At 45.9% G+C, this 17,774-nt stretch overlaps 1 protein-coding gene across 2 annotated transcripts in view; it reads left to right on the plus strand.

Annotated features, from left to right (window-relative positions):
• Positions 1-8,912, plus strand: part of ILDR2 (immunoglobulin like domain containing receptor 2) — a 58,725-nt gene extending 49,813 nt beyond the window's left edge. For both annotated transcript variants that reach the window (XM_082614229.1, XM_082614230.1), the window contains 3 exons: positions 2,357-2,573; positions 3,909-4,581; positions 5,869-8,912. In XM_082614229.1, coding sequence (XP_082470355.1) covers positions 2,357-2,573; positions 3,909-4,581; positions 5,869-5,904 — 926 coding nt within the window. In that variant the 3' untranslated portion in view covers positions 5,905-8,912. The remainder of the gene's footprint in view (positions 1-2,356; positions 2,574-3,908; positions 4,582-5,868) is intronic.
• The last annotated feature ends 8,862 nt before the right edge of the window (positions 8,913-17,774 follow it).

The raw sequence follows: 17,774 nt of genomic DNA on the forward strand, positions 1-17,774 counted from the left end.
CATTTTACGGAAGAGGCAAGGGAGGCAGAGAGGGAAAGTCACCAGTGCCAGTGCTCAGTGTCGGGGCCAGAACCGGAGCCCGGCACTCCTGTACCTGCAGGTTGACATTACCATAACTGCAGAGAGATGAAGTAGGAATCTAGTTCTCTTTAGTTTGAGAGCTTCTATTCCTGAAGAGTAAAGTAAACCCTGGGTGGATCATGGACACAGGACACTCTTGAAGATCTCATCATAAAATGAGTCTCTTAGTTTCAGGTGCGGCAAGGGAGTAATAGATTCTGTAAGAAATAGGAGTTTCAGGGTCAGGCCCATGAATTTCCCAGCCAGTGTGATCCTCATTCGCCTGCCCCTTGTAAACAGGGGGTGGCTCTTAGGATATTTCAGTCTGGAATCAGCAAACTACAGCTCCCAGGGCACATATGTTCCACCTCCTGTTTTTGCAAGTAAATTTTCTTGGAACACAGCCATGCCAATCCACTTCTGTATTACTTATGACTCCTTTCATGTTGCAATGGCAGAGTTGAATAGTTGTGACAGTATGGCTTGCAAAGCCTACAATATTTACTATCTGGCCCTTTACAGAAAAAGTTTGCCTATCCTGCTCTAGAGTTCCATTATTAGGTGCCTGTGAAGTGGGGAATGTTGATGTTCATATTCACTGTGGCAGAAACTTTAGAGCAGCATACAGCCCGGACTATCCATCATATGAATGGTGAAACAAAGCTAGCCCTTAGTATCTGGAGAAATGAAAACTGTCCATTATTCCCTGAAGTTTAAGGAAAGGTCTGAATAAATAATGTCACTTTTCAATAAGCACACTTGGTTCATTTTAAGGCTCTCTTCTGTATGGTTCCTGGGAGATTGGAGTCTGCTAGGATCATAAGAAAAGAACGGCTCTAGATTTGATTAATCAATAGGATCTGAGTTGTTTTCCTTTAAAATAGGCACAGACTAGTCCATTCTCCTTACGGGGCAGAAAAGGCTTATAATTAGATTCTAATTCAAAACCAGCTGATCACATGACCGAACTGAACGGCATTCCTGGTCAGCCTTGTGTCCTGGTAAAACATGACAAGGAGGCTGTGTTTATGCTGTGGGGGGAGACCCTCCCTTCCCTTCATGGGTGGGAACCAGCAAAAATTCTCTGCTCCTCTAAGGACCATTGGGGATATAGGGAGGAGACGAGGTAGAGGGGAAACTGAGACACACATTTGTGCTTCCCACATCTGATCTCGGTTTACCTCTTGCTCAGCAGCCAGGCCCTACACCTTATAAATGTTGATTTTGATAACAGTTTGAAGTTCAAAGGATTTTTGGAAAACGAATGGATTCAGTTACATTACAAATAGATTCGCTAGATTTATTTTTTAAATAATGTGAAATTCAACCCATTTCAAAGTTTTATAAATAAATAGTTTCTTTTTTCTTTTTTTTCTTTCCAGACTGTGACTCTCTGGTCCTTATTCACAAGTGCTTTTGTCAAAAGCTACTTAGGCCACCCTAGGAAATGAGAAGGCTGTGACCATCCCCTCCCTCTTTACATTTTTGGGCTAGGACAAGAGTATAAGTGGAGGCCCAGAAGCCCTGAGTGCAGCCCAACCTTCCCCTTTCCTTTCCGCACCTCCAAACAGCTGCCCTGGCCACCCATGGCCCCATACTCTTTGGGGGAGTGGAAGAGGCCTACTCAGGCCCTGGAAATGGACTTGGTATTGTTTGGGGAAGATAGTCTAGGTTCCTGGATGAACATCCAGAAGGGGGGTGGATGGCCACTAGGTGTGTACACCCCCTTGGCCCTGTGGACTCCTCACTCTGTGGGGAGGGGCACAACTGCAGGAAGCTGGAATGGGGTGCCTCTAAAGCGGGGGTGTAGCACTGACTCCGAAGGCCCCATCTGGGGACTCAGCCAACAGTAGGGAAGATCCTGTGGTCTGTGGCTTCTCTCTCTTTTTGCCCCTTTTGCCTCATGCCTGGGATCATCATGGCTCATCACCAAATTAAACAACAAGAAGAAAACCATTTGAGCAAGGAGGCTGATGTATTAGGAGGAGACCAGCTGTAGAGAGCCCAAGTTCTGGGAAGCCTGCCTTAGGTGGAACAATAACAATTGTTTTCCTATTCCAAGAACAGAGCATGTAGGAAGCCTCCCTCTCTGTAGGCAAGTGGGCTTCTAGCTGGAGCCAGTTCCTGCTGAGCTAAGAACACAAATACCACTAGTTCAGGTCTACAACCCACCCTGGACAGGATTGAGGCCCTCGGGTGGGAGTTTCCCAAAGCCTCTAGTCTCAGCCGTTAACCGAGTTCCCATTCTGTTCTATGGGTAGGAAGCTCTGTCATGCCTGGGCTTTTGTCCCTGCAGATAACAACACCATCTCGGAACTCAGCTCCCTGCATGAGGAAGACAGCAGTTTCCGCCAGTCTTACCATCAGATGCGAAGCAAACAGTTCCCTGTGTCTGGGGACTTGGAAAGCAATCCTGACTACTGGTCAGGTGTCATGCGAGGCAGCAACGGGGCGAGCCGGGGGCCCTCGGCCATGGAGTATAACAAAGAGGATCTGGAGAGCTTCAGGCACAGGTGAAGATGGCTGTGGCAGGGCAACGCTGGTGCTGGGCGTGAGGGGGCAGGAGCTGGGAGGCAGGGTGCATCTGAGGCTGCTGGGACCCGACAGCATCTCTGTCTGCCCTTCTAGGTTATCCTGCCACGTCTCTCTGTTGAACATCCCTTTCCCACATTTATTAAGCAAGGGAACACTTGGGACACCATGTGCAGAAGTAATCACTCAAGGCTCTCTGAAGAGGGTACTCTGGCCCCCTTAATGAACCTTGCTAACATTTCTCTGCTCTTCTCATGTTTTATCCTATAACCTCTAAAAAACCCCACCCATCACCTCCATCATTTTTTTTTTTTTTTTTTTTTTTTTGCGGCACGCGGGCCTCTCACTGTTGTGGCCTCTCCCGTTGCGGAGCACAGGCTCCGGACGCGCAGGCTCAGCGGCCATGGCTCACGGGCCCAGCCGCTCCGCGGCATGTGGGATCTTCCCGGACCAGGGCACGAACCCGTGTGCCCTACATCGGCAGGCGGACTCTCAACCACTGCGCCACCAGGGAAGCCCACCTCCGTCATTTTTGATCATTTGTTTTGTGAAAGGTCAAATGCCAAACGTGTTATACTGTTGCATTTGAGTCTCATAATTCTAAAAAGGAGGTACCATTTTAAGTTGGAGAAACTGAAACTTACAAATGCTAAGGAACTTACCCTGGGTCACATGGCCAATGAATGCGGGGCGGCCAAGTTGTCTGTCCAGTTTTGTGTAGCCAGTGCCCACTGGATAGCACCTTCCCCACTCACCTATCCTGTATCTTGAGGGGCAGTAGATATTGCTTTTCTCTCAGAGAACCAACTGCAGGCTCCCTCTTGCCTGCCACCCCAAGAGGTAACTTGCCCTCGGCTCTGAGGAAGGAAAAGGCCTCTGTTTGTCACCAAATATTACAGGGACTCCGTGGGCCACCGCTGTGTGTACTGCAGGCCCACATCACCCACGCTGGCTTTGAGGGTGTGAGGAGGGAGTCAGGAGGCTGTCAACCAGAGGTCACATCATAATGGCCAAAAGAAGGCCCAACGTGTGTTTCAGCACCGTGTAGATCACGAAGTATTTTTATCCACACAATCCCATCTTGATTCTTAACACTAACACTCGAGATGGGCACGGCCGCCTTGAGCTTGTTGTTTGTTGATTCTGAGGCGTGAGAGATGCCCAAGGTGATTCATCCAGCCAGGAGCGGAGCCGTGGTTCGGACCTCGGTCTCCTGACAGAGGCCCCAGACACGACAGGGGCCCTTAGATCCCCGCTCAAGCTCCCTGCCTCGCGCACGGCTTACCTGGACTGACCAGCGCCTCCTCTGCCCGCAGCCAGCAGCGCTCCAAATCCGAGATGCTGTCGCGGAAGAACTTCGCCACCGGGGTACCGGCCATCTCCATGGACGAGCTGGCGGCTTTCGCTGACTCCTACGGCCCGCGGTCCCGCAGGGCGGACGGCAACAACCACGAGGCCCGGGGCGGGAGCCGCTTCGAGCGCTCAGAGGCGCGGGCGCATGGGGGCTTCTACCAGGACGGCTCGCTGGAGGAGTACTACGGGCAGCGGAGCCGCAGCCGGGAGCCCCTGACCGACGCGGACCGCGGCTGGTCCTACAGCCCCCCGCGCCGGCGGCCGCCCGACGACGCACACCTGCCCCGCCTGGTGAGCCGCACGCCGGGCGCCGCGCCCAAGTACGACCACTCGTTCCGGGGCGCCGGGGTGGAGCGGCAGGCGCTGCCCGAGGGCGCCAGCCGCGGAGGCAGCCTCGAGACGCCGTCCAAGCGGAGCGCGCAGCTCGGCCCGCGCAGCGCCTCCTACTACGCCTGGTCGCCGCCGTCCACCTACAAGGAGGGAACGCCGCAGGGCGAAGAGGAGGACGCGCCCGACGACGCGCTGCCTCCCTACAGCGAGCGCGAGCTCAGCCGGGGCCCGTCCTACCGCGGCCGTGACCTGCCCTACCACAGCAACTCGGAGAAGAAGAGGAAGAAGGAACCCGCCAAGAAGACGGTGAGGCCCAGGCAGCCTCCACGGGGTCTGGGCGGGGAGTCAGCGGGCACGATCCCTGTCCAGGAGCCGCGGGGCTGGGGAGGAGGGAGAGCTGAGAAGGAGGGCCCTACCCCAGATGCCTAGTGGGGCCCAGGTGGAGGGAGCGGGTCCTCCTGCTTGGGGAACGCAGGTGTCAGGCTGGTTTGTCCCCCGCTTCCCTCTATCCAGGACCAGGTGAGGTAAGTGAGTGTGGGCCCCTGGAGCATTGAAAAAAGGCAGAAGTAGCAGGTGCGTAGGTGTAGAGTATTCGAGGGCATTAATGACGAGCTTTAAGTAGCTTCAGGGGTTTTAGCATCAGGGTTTCTAGGGGTCATTACTACCACAGGCCTTTAGGTGGGCTTCTGAGGTCTGCGTGCAGACGATCTATGCTCTATGCATGCTTAGATGTGCCTTCCTCTCCCTCCCTTATCCCCTTTAGGGTGAGGGTTTGTAACTTGCATCAAATGCCCCAAAGAGTCCACATTCCCGAGGTTAGTAGCCATGGGTGATCATGAAGGACAGCTCACTTCTTTTTTCCTTTGACGTTTTATTGAGTGCAAACTATCCTATGCCCTGTATATGTGAAGGAAATCTTTCAGTCCCTGCCCAGCTGATTGTCTCTTCTGTAAATGGCCTTATTTAGACTTTGTTTTCTTTCTAAACGCCAAGAGCAGCCCGTTCCATCCCTCAGCCCCAACATGTGACCTCAGAGGTTGTTGGGGGACAGTCACAGATGTGGGTTTCCTAGGTGCCTTGTACTCCAGAGGCCACTCTCCAAGCCCGGATGCTTATGCCCCCTCCTCAGTTACCCCGCCTCTCCCGCCATTTTGTTTTTCATGATTCCAAGCTGGACGTTTTCTTTAGTGTGTAGTGTGGGGAGAGAACATGAACAGAAAAAGGTTCTGGCATGATGATGAACCCCTCCAAAACAAAAACTGTGATGACCAAAAGTACTGTGTGAAGGGAAGGAACTTTCAAGTGATATCAGGTTTATGGTACACCCTCTGCACTGACTGTTGTGGAACTGTAAACATTTTAGTTATCCTTAAAGGGGTGAGAAGTTATTCTGTGGCCATGGGACTAAGTTTCATGAGATGTGTGTTGTCTTCAGCACCAGTTAAGGCTTAGGGACAGTAGTCACAAGCCTAATGAAATGCCCTAAAAGTCAGGGTGTGCCAGGCTCTGAACAGGTGTGGACTCTGCCCAGGGAACCATCTGTTGTGTCGGGTTGGGTTTCTTTAATCAGGCTCTTCCTGCTCTTCCCCCCAGAGTGACTTTCCAACCAGGATGTCCCTTGTGGTCTGATGTTTGTTTTCAAGACAACTCTCTGGATGACTAGAAATCAGAAGCAGAAAACGGGAACAAGACACAAATCCAAGAAGCAGCAGGCCCGGGACCTTCTCTGGCCACCACCTTGGAAGATTTGTTGATCTTTGCTTTGGCAAGGGATGGGGGGGGCAGCCTTTAAGGGAGGCTGATTGCAAACCTCAGTGCCCATCTAACTAGTTTGAGAAACGTATCAAGAAAACAACTATGTGTGAGCACATTCCCACACATGGAGTTTCTCACCCACAGAGTTCATCCTGCCCGATCTCCTTCCTTAGCCAAACCAGGATTCCTTTTCCAATTCTGAAAGGGAGTTAGCTCTGGACTGCTAACTTCCAGATAATGCCTATACCTACAGTCTGCTTTTCTAAACCTCCTGTGCTGTGCTTAGAGACAGAATTGATTACTCCTGTTAGAAGGGGTTCACTGACAGTGGAAGATAGCTTCAGACAAAGTATACCTTTTAGCCCCATTACCTCCCAGTCACTAGTCAATGACTGTTGTTACACTGAAATCAGGCCTGTGGTGAGCTCAGCGACAGTGACCTGTGGGACAATCACAGAAATGACTTCAGTGTACTGTTCTGAATGACAGTTCCTGAGTGGCTGGAGCAAAGCAAGAGCTGTCGAAGTGGTATTTCTTCTTCCATCCTGAGAACATGAACTGCTTTTTCTCTTTTGGCACAGCGACGTCTGAGTCTTGGACATCAAGGGCTCTACCTGTCCTCCCCTCTCCTGGACTCACCACAGGTTTTGGTGCCACACGCAGAGCCCTGCCTCCCTCTGCACTCTGATTAGTTTGTCATCAGGTGCCTTTTGATAAATGATTAAAATAGACACATGAAAGAGAAGAGGGAGAAAAAGAGGAGAAGACAGTGATGCAAAATAGAGAAGAATGAGAAGGAATCTAAGAAGAAAAGAATATATTGTCTCATTATAATTTGACTATGGGCCACTTCCCTCACAGACTTCCCTGGATCTTCTGTGTGTTTTATACTTCGTTTACCGTGAGTTGTTCCTGCCACCCCAGCTTCGTCATTCCAGGACACCTGAGTGTGGGACCCTGGCCTCACCAGGCTGCCACTCTGGATGCTCTTGGGAGATGAGAGAGATTATCCTTCCTTTCTCAGGAAGGAGCACTTCCTACTCCCACCCTTGCCTAAATGATAGATTTTGCCTAAATCCCAAAGCTAGATCTCTCTGGATTTTGTAATTTGTATAGATTGTGAAAAATGGCCACTCTTCCCTTCTCATCAAGAGGTGCAGTCTGTTTCTCAACCCCTTGAATCTGGGACAGGCCATGTGATTTGACTTGGCCAGTGGCCCAATAACAGATGTGACACAAGCAGAGACTTGACAAGTTCTTGTGCATGGGGCTTGTCCTCTCTTGCTGCTCTTGGGAAACTTGCAGTCACCACCAGGTGAATGAGCCTGGGCTAGCGTGCTGCATGATGAGAGAAAGGGGCCCAGTTACCCCCATCACCCTAACTGGCAGCCTATCAACTCTCAACTGATTGCAAACACAGGAGGAAGCCCAGCCAAGACCAACAGAAGAACTGCCTACCTGAGCCCAGCCCAAATTGCTGATTCCTACTCAAGGCATGAGAAGTTGGTGCACTCTTTAAATGTTCATTTCTCTTCAAGGAAAAACTGGCTTTTTCTTCTTGTCTGAATGTTTAGCCCTAAAACCCTGACTCCATCTAACCTTAGGTATCTCTCAGTCTCCACCTTCTTTGACAGACCTTTGTCAAAGCTTTTCATCCCACACTGTTATGGTGGGATACATGATTGGGTCAAATCACTGGAGGGAAATGATGCTTGGCGCTATCCCTCTGCTCCCAGCAGCGGTCCATCCTCTATCTATGGATCCATGGACAACCTCTGAAAAAGGCTGCTTCTTCAGCATCTCCTTGGTCTCTCCAGAACTGTCTGACCGGAGCTAGGCCCTTTTCTCAGAGTACCATTCCTCTGGTATCCATTTAATTCATGGCATTTCCAAACCAGTCCTATGTGTGCAATGAAATAAAGAAGTGGCTAGGTGAGGGTCAGAAGGATGAGTTGTTATCATTGCCTGCGGGAGAACTGGGCTGCCAAAAGACTTCACAGTGGCCTTGGCCTGTGTGAGTGGAACCAGGAGAACAGTTCAGCCCAGTGCTGGCACTTCCAAGGGCTGGAAGACACAAGCCATAACCCTGGTGCTGAGTTTTAGACTTGCTGGTGTCCCTGGCCTCTGAAAGCTTTAGGTCTAGTCTGTCTTTTTGGGCCCCGATTCTGATGGAAAAGATGATTAAAACATCGTTTCTTAGTCACCAGCTTTGGATTTCAACTTGCTCAGGCAATTTTAGAGAATCTTGGGTAGCTGCAGTAGCTATTATCTCATTATACTGAGCACTGTGTCAGGCTATTCACCACCAAAGAGCCCCATAGCACCAGCTGCAGAGACCAAAAATACTGCTTTTATTAGGGGCATGTATGATTTTGGTGAAGGTTGAAGGGAGCCATGAGAAAGAATCATTAAAATTGGAAACCTGCAGTCCCCAAACAACAGAACTACAGACAGACAATAAAAAATACAAAGATGATAACAGGTTACTGAAATAACCTGGGGAGATGGGACCAGGTTGTCCTCTGAAGGGCTGCATAAATTACTCAGACCTCCAGGCCTCCAGTCGAGAGAGAAAACAGTCATTTCTGGGTATGTGGACAGGAGATAAGGTTGACTGGACAAGTAAAGACAAAGCTGGCCATCCTCGGCACCCCAGCTTTTCTCAACACATCCTTCTGTTTCTTCTCCCCTAAATAGTCTGTCCTGCATAGGAAGTGCTTATACATGTGAGCTTCCTTCCTAGGTGTTATTGGGGGTACAAGATAAGACTTGCGTAAGACTTGGTCTCTGTCCATGGGGACCCTGCCATTGAATAGGGGGAATAAGACATGCCCAAGAAAGAACTGGGAGATTTTATGCATATAATATGAAATATTGCTATGGATAAATTACAACAAACCCAGAGAATTAAAGGTTTTTAATTTAAATGGGTATATTTTGATATTTGTGTTGTGTGTGTTTGTCCACCCATCCTATTTAAAGATATGCTCAGTGATCTGAAAAGCCAATATTAAAAAGTCTGAGCTGAAAGAGGTGAGTTAGGATGGGGAGGGTTGAAAAGCAGAGGCCCCGGTGGGATGACGCGTGAGAGTGTTTGCCTGTGAGTCACAGCTGAGTCAGGGACGTGTTGGATGAGGGGGCATGGATGCAGGTGGCAGGTAGATGAACTTCTCTAGGCCATGCAGAGACTTATGAGGAAGCTGGGGACATTTGCTGGACCTAGTGCTCATGGGGGAGCTCTCCAGGGGTTCAGTTCTGCAGCCATGAGTGTTGCCGTCCACCTCCACTAATGCAGAGAATGTCTTGCAGAGATGATGGGCCACATCTCCATTCTCTGCACCTGGCATGGGACTGTGCAAACTGGGCATGAGAAGTGGCTGCCACTCTAGCCCACGGCTCTCCACGCTGAAAAGACCTAGCCACATCTGTAAATATTTCTAAATAGTCTGAAAGACTTCCTATAGGTAATCTGATGAGACCTTAGGCAGCCTTTGAGAGAGGCTAAGGACACAGATAGTGTTGTAACTCACCCCCTCTTTTCTTTATAGATGGAGAAATAAGCCATCGCTGCCATTAGTGAAGTCAAAACCCTAATTGGGTCTTTTCTGTTGGATCAGTGTTTCCCCAGATTGCCTAACCATATGAATTACTTGATTGCTGTTGGAAATGTATTGTTGGGCCCTGCCTGGGAGATTGACGGGGTGGGTCTGGGGCTAGGATTTGTACTTTTAACACATATTTCTGGAGAGTCCTATGATCACTTGTATTGGGGAAATCTTACACTAGATCATACCTCATCGTGTGCCCGAAAACACTTGGTCGTGAGGCTTCCTCAGGCTTCGAAATTTTTTCTTCAAATGTCCTGGTGAGGTCGCTCGTTCTCCCTTGGGGCTGGCAGTGTCGAACCTCCCAGCAGTCTGGCTACGATGGTGGTGACTGGTTCGCCAGGGTCCAGGGGTAGGAGAACGGTGTAAGGCAGAGAGAAAGGAGGGCTGGGAGCACGCCCCAGAAGGCTATTTCAGTTGTTCCCAGTCCTAGGATAGAGATCCTGTTGTGACCATCTCAGATCTGAGAACAAGAATTACAGGTAGTTTTCTCATTCCCTTGATGTCATTCTGAGCAAAACTTAGATCATGAAGAGAAAGAAAAGAGACCATTGGGGAACTGGCAAAAATAAATCACTTTTTGAAGCATTCAAATCTTCAGCCTGGCTGGTCAACACCTACCTCCGCCTTTAGACCCAAAGTGGGATGGGCGAGAACAATAAATTCTATGTTATATATCCTTCCAACACCAGATTTAAATGCTGCCACAATCTTACAGGGGTTTGAAATTGATTTATAAGATGTACAGATCCAGATTCACCAAAATAGGGGCAGGTACTTAAAGAAAAATGTGCCTAGTTTTTTCCCGCCAGTATCCTTCCTCTCTTCACCTGGGAAGCCGCTCCGTGAAGCTCCAAGTAAGGGGCTTTTAACAACAGAGAGGATCAAGGATAGTGTGGAGCTGCTTTAAGCAGCAGCCTGAGGGTAGTAAGAATAAAGTTTGTATTATTTTTCTGGTATATCGCTGTTTACAGACCACTTTCACATGCATTATCGCATTTGATCCTCACAGTGACCCCTGTGGTAGAGGCAGGGTGGACGTGGTGGTCCCATCAGACAATGTAAAACTGAGGCTGAAAAAGGCTAAGTGATTTGCCTATAGTCAAGTCAGTTTTAAAATCATAGAGCCAGGCCTTCTGACCGTCTGTCAAGGGTTCTTTCCAATTCCTAGAATACCGTGGAGTGGAATCAGCATCTGGGGAGAAGAGTCCTGGATGCAGTGCTCACTCATGGCATCACCGGGGTGAAGCTATGGAGACAGGCACTGTGGCTGCTTCATCCTCCTAAGCACTGGTCCCCAAATACTGCTCTAAGAGGGAGTCAGCTCTACTCAAGGAGACTTTCATTTTCATTAGCCATGCTGGAGAGGAAAAGGCTTTGATAAAAATGTGCTTCCGATGTTAGAGTCCTTCCCGAAGAGGAACTTCTGAGCCAAACTACAAATTCATCTAGACTCAGAATTCCGGGGCTTGGGGGTGACCTGCCTGGAATGAACTATCTGGCATCTTCACTGCATTTGGGGATTTTAGGTAGAACGAACAGGGGCCAGATATAGAGGGAGCCAATACAGCAGTTTAGTTAATAGTTATGTTAGGGTTTCTTGGTGAGGCTGGATACAGGTCCATGTCATCTGGCTCATTTCTTCTAGGGAGGCTAGAAGAGATACAAACTTGCCTCTTACCTTGGCTTTCAGCAAAGCCACTCTATTAACAAAGGTATTGGGCACTATCCAATGAGAATTTTCCTTGTGGGAATAAAGGAAAAGGGAATGGAAGGAACAAGAGGACGAAGAAAGGTCAGAAAGCTGCTTCATGAGCGTCACCTGCCCAGTTCTTTTTGTGCCTTGTCTGTGGCATCAAAACTGAAATATTTGTATCACTGTTGTCCGTGACTTTTCTTCAGTGTCCAACATACAAAGTGAATTTGTAACGTTTAAAGTAAATAAAGCATTTTCACCTACATTGGTTATGAAGAACTCATGATTTAGCACAACTATGCTTAATCATGAGCTGACATTAAATGACCTCAGCAGAGGAAAAAACAGTCATGCAGTACATGAGCTCCTCAGGTTGTTTTAAGCACTGTAATGGGGAATGAATACTGTGGGACTAGAGGCAAGTACTGACAGAGTGTCATGTATGTTTTTATAGATTTTAATAAGCTACGGCCCGGATACATTCTGTGGCCACTCTCACCACTCTCCACAGACTGTCTGACACTCAGGAGTTGAGGAGTGGGAAAGATGATTGGACAATGGGATGGTTCTTAGCTCATTTTCAAGAAGGGTCCAAGCATTTGCCTGCTAGAAATGGCACTTGGGGAAGGGAGGAAGGAAACTATTTGTGGGAAGACATTTTAAGTTCTGAAGAGATTTGAAAAATTCCACAGCATCATAATTTAGAGAAGGCAACTTAAAACTTTTGTTAGCAAAGGAAGTGATAAGTACCCCCAGAGAACAATTAATCCTCTCTTCTTGGCCAGGCCCTCTCAAGGGACTTCCAGACTTTAGGGTTCTGGTTGAATGGAAAATTTGTCCTTGCTTGAAGCATCTGGACTCAATTTTCTTCTTTTAATGGTTAACTTTAAAATGTTCACATGTAGATTTAATTTAAAGTTAGACACTAAAACAGTTTAACTCTGATTACCTCCTCTGAACTTTCTGCGATTTTATCCATTGCTTTAATTCTATCTTGCTTTTCAGCTTTTATAAAATACGGTGTTTGACTTATAAAGTGTTTGTTTAGAATCACCTACATGTTTTTTCTACACATCTTTTCTTCCTGCATTTCAGATCTGCTTTTGAAAACATCTCCATTCTATCCGAAGGAAGTTTTCTTTAGTGATGGTGTATTGGTAGGATACTCTGTCAGTTTGTATTTGTTTCAAACAAAATCTTTACTTCATTTTTGTTCTTGAAAGATAATTTTACTGAGTACACAATTTTAAATCAATAGTTATTTTCTCTTGACACACTGAAGATATTATTCCACTCCCTTCTGCTTTTGTTGTTGCTTTTGAGAAGCCAGTTACCAATCTAATTATCCTTCCTTTGCAAGCAATCTGTCTTGTCTCTCTGGCTATTTTTAAGATTTTCTTCTTTTTTCTAGTGTGTGTTTTTTTGTTTTGTTTTTTTTTTTTTTTGCTTAATCAACATGTGACCAGCTGTGGATTTCTTTTTACTTATTCACATTGGGATTTGTTGTGCTACCTGAATCTGTGGATTTTTCATTAATTATGGAAAGCTCTCAGCTATTAACATATCAAATATTTCTTCTCCTCTTTAAACTCTCTTTTGAGAATTCCAATTGAATGTATGTTAGACCTTTTCATTCTATTCTACATATTGCTTAAATCTATCTTTTGTATTTTTCATCTCTATCTTTCTGTGGTCTCTTCTGGGTAATTCCTTCAAGTTTATCTTCCACTTCATGACTTTTCTCTTTAGTTTCCCCTAATCTCCTTCCTTTGAGTTTTAATTTCAATTAACAAATTTTTATAAATTTTTCATTTATAAAAATTCAATTTAATTCTTTTTCAAATCTGCATGGTCATTGACGATAGTGTTTTGCTCCTTACTGTTGTATACAATTCCCTCTTATTTCTTTGAATATATTAAATGTACTAATTTTATATTTTATACCCAATAGTTCTAATATCTGCAGTCTTTGTGGGTCTAATTTTGAAGTTTGTTACTTCTGCTAACTCTCACTCATGGTTTCTTGTTTCCTTATATGTTTTGTAGTTTTTGATTGTGAATTCATGTTTGGTAAAATGTCATATTGTATTGATGCCAGTCAAGAAAGACCTTTCTTGCTCCTTACCTGTCCTCATTCTCTCCATAATAACTCCACATCTACATACATATACACAGCAACCCTGGAGGGTCCAAGAGGAATAAGTGATTGAGGGAAGAAGCAGTGGAAGTGCTTAGTGGGGAAAATCTAGAAGGTACATGCATTTCTCTCTAATGCAAGCTTCTAGAAACTTTAACTTTACAAATTGTCCAGTTTGATCATTATAAAAGAATTATTATTTTAATTATGGAAGTAAGACTATTTGGGCGAGTTAAAAGTGAACAGAATGCCATGTATTATTCAAGAGTAACCAAAGAAATTATGGATCTAGATTTCATTCAAGAAGCAAGGAAGGAGTAGACCCATAGGATGGATTAGAATTAGGCAGTTGTGGGGAAAAATCAACTATTTTACATTTTAACCCTGCTGATTTCTGTTTGCTTAATGTATATAATGTATTTTTATATACATTCAATTCAAGAAATAAAGAAGTAGGCTGATTTCAGTCTCTGAAAAAAATCTTGGTAGAGACATCCTAATAATACTCATCACACCATTTAGGTGAAAGTTACATTTCTGCTGAATTGGTATTAAGCACTTCCTGAATGTTCATCAGGTGGCCTGAAATGACTCACCAAATATGGCAGGAGGTGTAGAGGTGGCTAGCAAGTTGCTCAGAGAAGGGGAGTGAGTTAGCCTGACACGCCATCTAGTGGCACACATATAAAGGAACGCCTCTAGTGCTAACTTTCCAGGACTCAAGGTATTGAAGTGTGCCTCACAGTATCTAAGAGTTGTATCCTTAAAAAGTTGTGTATGGGGGCTTCCCTGCTGGCGCAGTGCTTGAGATTCCGCCTGCCGATGCAGGGGACATGGGTTCGTGCCCCGGTCTGGGAAGATCCCACATGCCGCGGAGTGTCTGGGCCCGTGAGCCATGGCCAAAAAAAAGTTGTGTATGAATTTACTTATGGAAAATCAAATTAAGTGCATTAGGAGTTCTTTATTTGGAAGTGGTGAGTCCTTCTGTATGTTTTGCAAGTTTAGATCTTTCCATGTTATAGTTTCAGGGTAGACTTCTGTGGGTACCACTTGGGGAAAACCTCATGTTTCTTGCTTGGTACGAAGTGGAAATGAAGCACATTCCTCCCTTGATTTAAAGCTATTTTAATGTGTTCTTTTTTAACACCATTGAAATATAAGTACTGAAGTCAGCTCAGACTCAGATGCTACAGAATTTCAGTGAAGTCAGTTTCTCATTAACAAGCAAAAATTATGTCACTGAACTGTGCAACCAAAGGATTTAAACCGTCCATTCCCTGGCCTTTGACTGTAAAAAGATGAATCAATCTCTCTCTCTCTTTCTCTCTCTCTCTCTCTCTCATTCTCGCTCTCACTCTTTCGCTCCATCTCTAAAAAAAACAAGCAGAGAAGATTCCATAGTCTCTTACATTAAAACACTTTTTATAAAAAACAATCCTTGCTCTCAAGAGATGTTTTCTTATGTTTTTTACATATCTTGTGCTGCAACCCAGCACCAATGTATTCTTGGCTTGTTTTGTTTTTTCCTGAGATGTTCAGTCTCCAGTAGAGCAAAGCCAGAGAGAGAGATATGCCAACTTCTTTTTTTTTTTTTTTTTTTCCGGTATGCGGGCCTCTCACTGTTGTGGCCTCTCCTGTTGCGGAGCACAGGCTCCGGACGCGCAGGCTCAGCAGCCATAGCTCACACCAACTTCTTTTTAGCACTGTTCTTATAAAAGCCCTTTGCTCAGCTGAATGGAATTCACTTATAATGGACATTAGTACCATCCCCTCTCTCCCATAGCCTCTTGGTGTTGCTGCAGTGGTTCAGGCAACTGGCTTTTCTTACTCCTTCATGCCAGAGAGACAGCCACTGAAGTTCCAGCTGAAGTTGCTTTCTTTTTGCAGCATTATTAGTCAAAAATCTTTTGGTTACAAATGACAGAAGCCCAGCTCAGGCTAGCTTAAGAAAAAAAAGGAAGAGATGGAGGTTGTGTATCAGAAAGATCCTGGGATAGATCATGGGATGGAAGTAGAGTTGTAGGAACTGAGGGAAAATCTGGGTTGTGATGTATTCAGATTCTCTCCCTGTCTATCACTCACATCTGTTTATCTTTTTATATCAACATTTTTCTCCCATTGAGGACAGACCTTCTGTACAAGGCAGGAATATAGTCACTAGCAGTCCAAGAGTCACAATTTTCCAGCTCACATGGCCCCAGATAGGTGAAGGGTCTTACCCGTGGGAACAATCTTGGGGAAAGGCTGTGACTGACCCATACTGAGTCATGTGCCCATCTTTGAGCTCATCCTTGTGGCCAGAGAGATGGCAAGTCCGTTTATGACTAGAAGGATGAGACTCAGTGATGGACTGGATGGTGGGATAAGAACATTTCTCCAAAGGAGGGAGGGAGGTGTTATGAATAGAAGTAGGAGAAGGGATTCTGGGCAGACAGAATACCATAACAATGGGCATCCACTACTGCATGCTGAAATATTCTTCTCCTACAGTCACAGGGCCTTGAACACCCCTCCGGTGTAATATCCCTATCCAGGGCATTAGGGGGCTGTTTTCTTTGCAATTCAGTGAAAATTCTCACCAGAGCCTTCCACATACTGGTGTATCTCCTTGCTTACACTCTGCTCATTCTAAGTTGAGAAATCTGTCTCTGCGTCACTGCCTTAGTTAAGACTTTTCATCTCTTTCCTGGGTTAGTCTAATATCCCCCTTTCTTCTCTCCCACCTCCAGTGTTGTCCCCTAATAATTCACCTTCTACTTTGTTGTCAGAAGTTCTAGCTAGTTTCAAGAGAAATACTTGGTGTTCGGCAAAGTGCCTTCTCCTTTCCTCTCCAAGCTCTACAGAACTGGGGACTTCTAGCCTCCCTATCCACCTCTTTATTTTTTTCTGTACTAGCAGGAGAGGAAAACTAACTGGATTCCTGAGAATCCCTGCAGCTCATCGGGCCACATTTCACATGTAAACGTGAGTGTTCACGGACCCCACGCTCTCTTTTCTTGTTCCACTTCCTCGTTCATTTCCTGTCTCAGGGTGGCCAGCACCTCTGTTCTTACTTCCCTCATGGGAGGGGGCAGTTGGGTAGAGTCATCACTAGGCATCTTGGCCTCAGACCAAAGCTGCATTCTCTCACAAGTTTACTGGAAACCCTGCAATTAGGGAGATATTTGTCCCTCGGAGCCCTCATTTGACTTGTACTCTTTATGTACATGTATGTGGCATTGGTCATGGGAAAACAGGGCTGTGCCCCACCAAACCTCTAATGGTACAGAGGACATTTGCTGACCAAAAAATATTTGTACATGCTCTAGAAAGTTTATTGATGTATGTATCTGTACCTATAATTTTTATGTTAGATTATGTGACTTTAAATATATCTTTTCAAAAAAATTCATTAATTCTTCTAGGCAACCAGTATCTCATACCCATCTGACCATAGATTTACACGTTCCATTCCAGCATTTGACACAGAAACTCAAACAAAATAGTGAACAAGTTTTAACAAATTTAGAGCAGCAGTTTCTTGAGGGGAACATATCCATTTATTAAGAGATATTCTCTCAAAGAAAAGCAAACACCATGTCCAAGGCCTCCGCCTGAGGAGAACTTGGAGAGCGCCCATAGAGATTCTTCAGATTTAAATAACTCAATACAACGAGGGTGGATTTTCACAATGATCCAAACTCTCGTCCTTCAGATCAGGCCTTGGGGCGTTTTCAAAAGGAAACCTCTTCTCCAGGCATTTGAGGGCTCTTGCGTCCACTTTCAGTGCTTCAGAAGGAAAAGTCTTCAAGAGCTGGCAAACAGTTCTTCATCACAGCAGATGCATCTCTCATTCCAAGAAACTTATCAACACAATTTTTTTGCTCTCAAGGAAATTTGAAACCAAATAAAATATTTTAAGTTCTTGACTTATGGAGACCTGGGGTTTTTTTGTTTTGTTTCTCACAAAGCTGCCAAATGCTCCTCAGAGCATTAGAAAGAAAGTATTAGAAAGAAAAAAGTCTACCTAAAGACTCTCACTGTAAGAACTGTAAAGGATAAAAGGGAACTACTTAACTCTGGCTTGTGGTAGAAGGCACCCTGACAGTAGGCAGTGCTGACCCACACAGAGGGCTGGGTGCTGGGGCACTGGGCTGTGTGCCATGAACTGGGTGGTTGCTGGAGCCCCTGGATCCAGGCAGAAATTTTAGCAGCACATAGATCATCCAAGAGTGAGAGCTGAACACTCTCACACAAGCTATATCACACCTTGATAATGACCCTCAGTTACGAAATTCCAGATGTGTAAATATTTCCTATTCAGAAA

The sequence above is a fragment of the Mesoplodon mirus genome, assembly GCF_964341445.2.
Source record: "Mesoplodon mirus genome assembly, chromosome: 3".
Lineage (NCBI taxonomy): Eukaryota > Metazoa > Chordata > Mammalia > Artiodactyla > Ziphiidae > Mesoplodon > Mesoplodon mirus.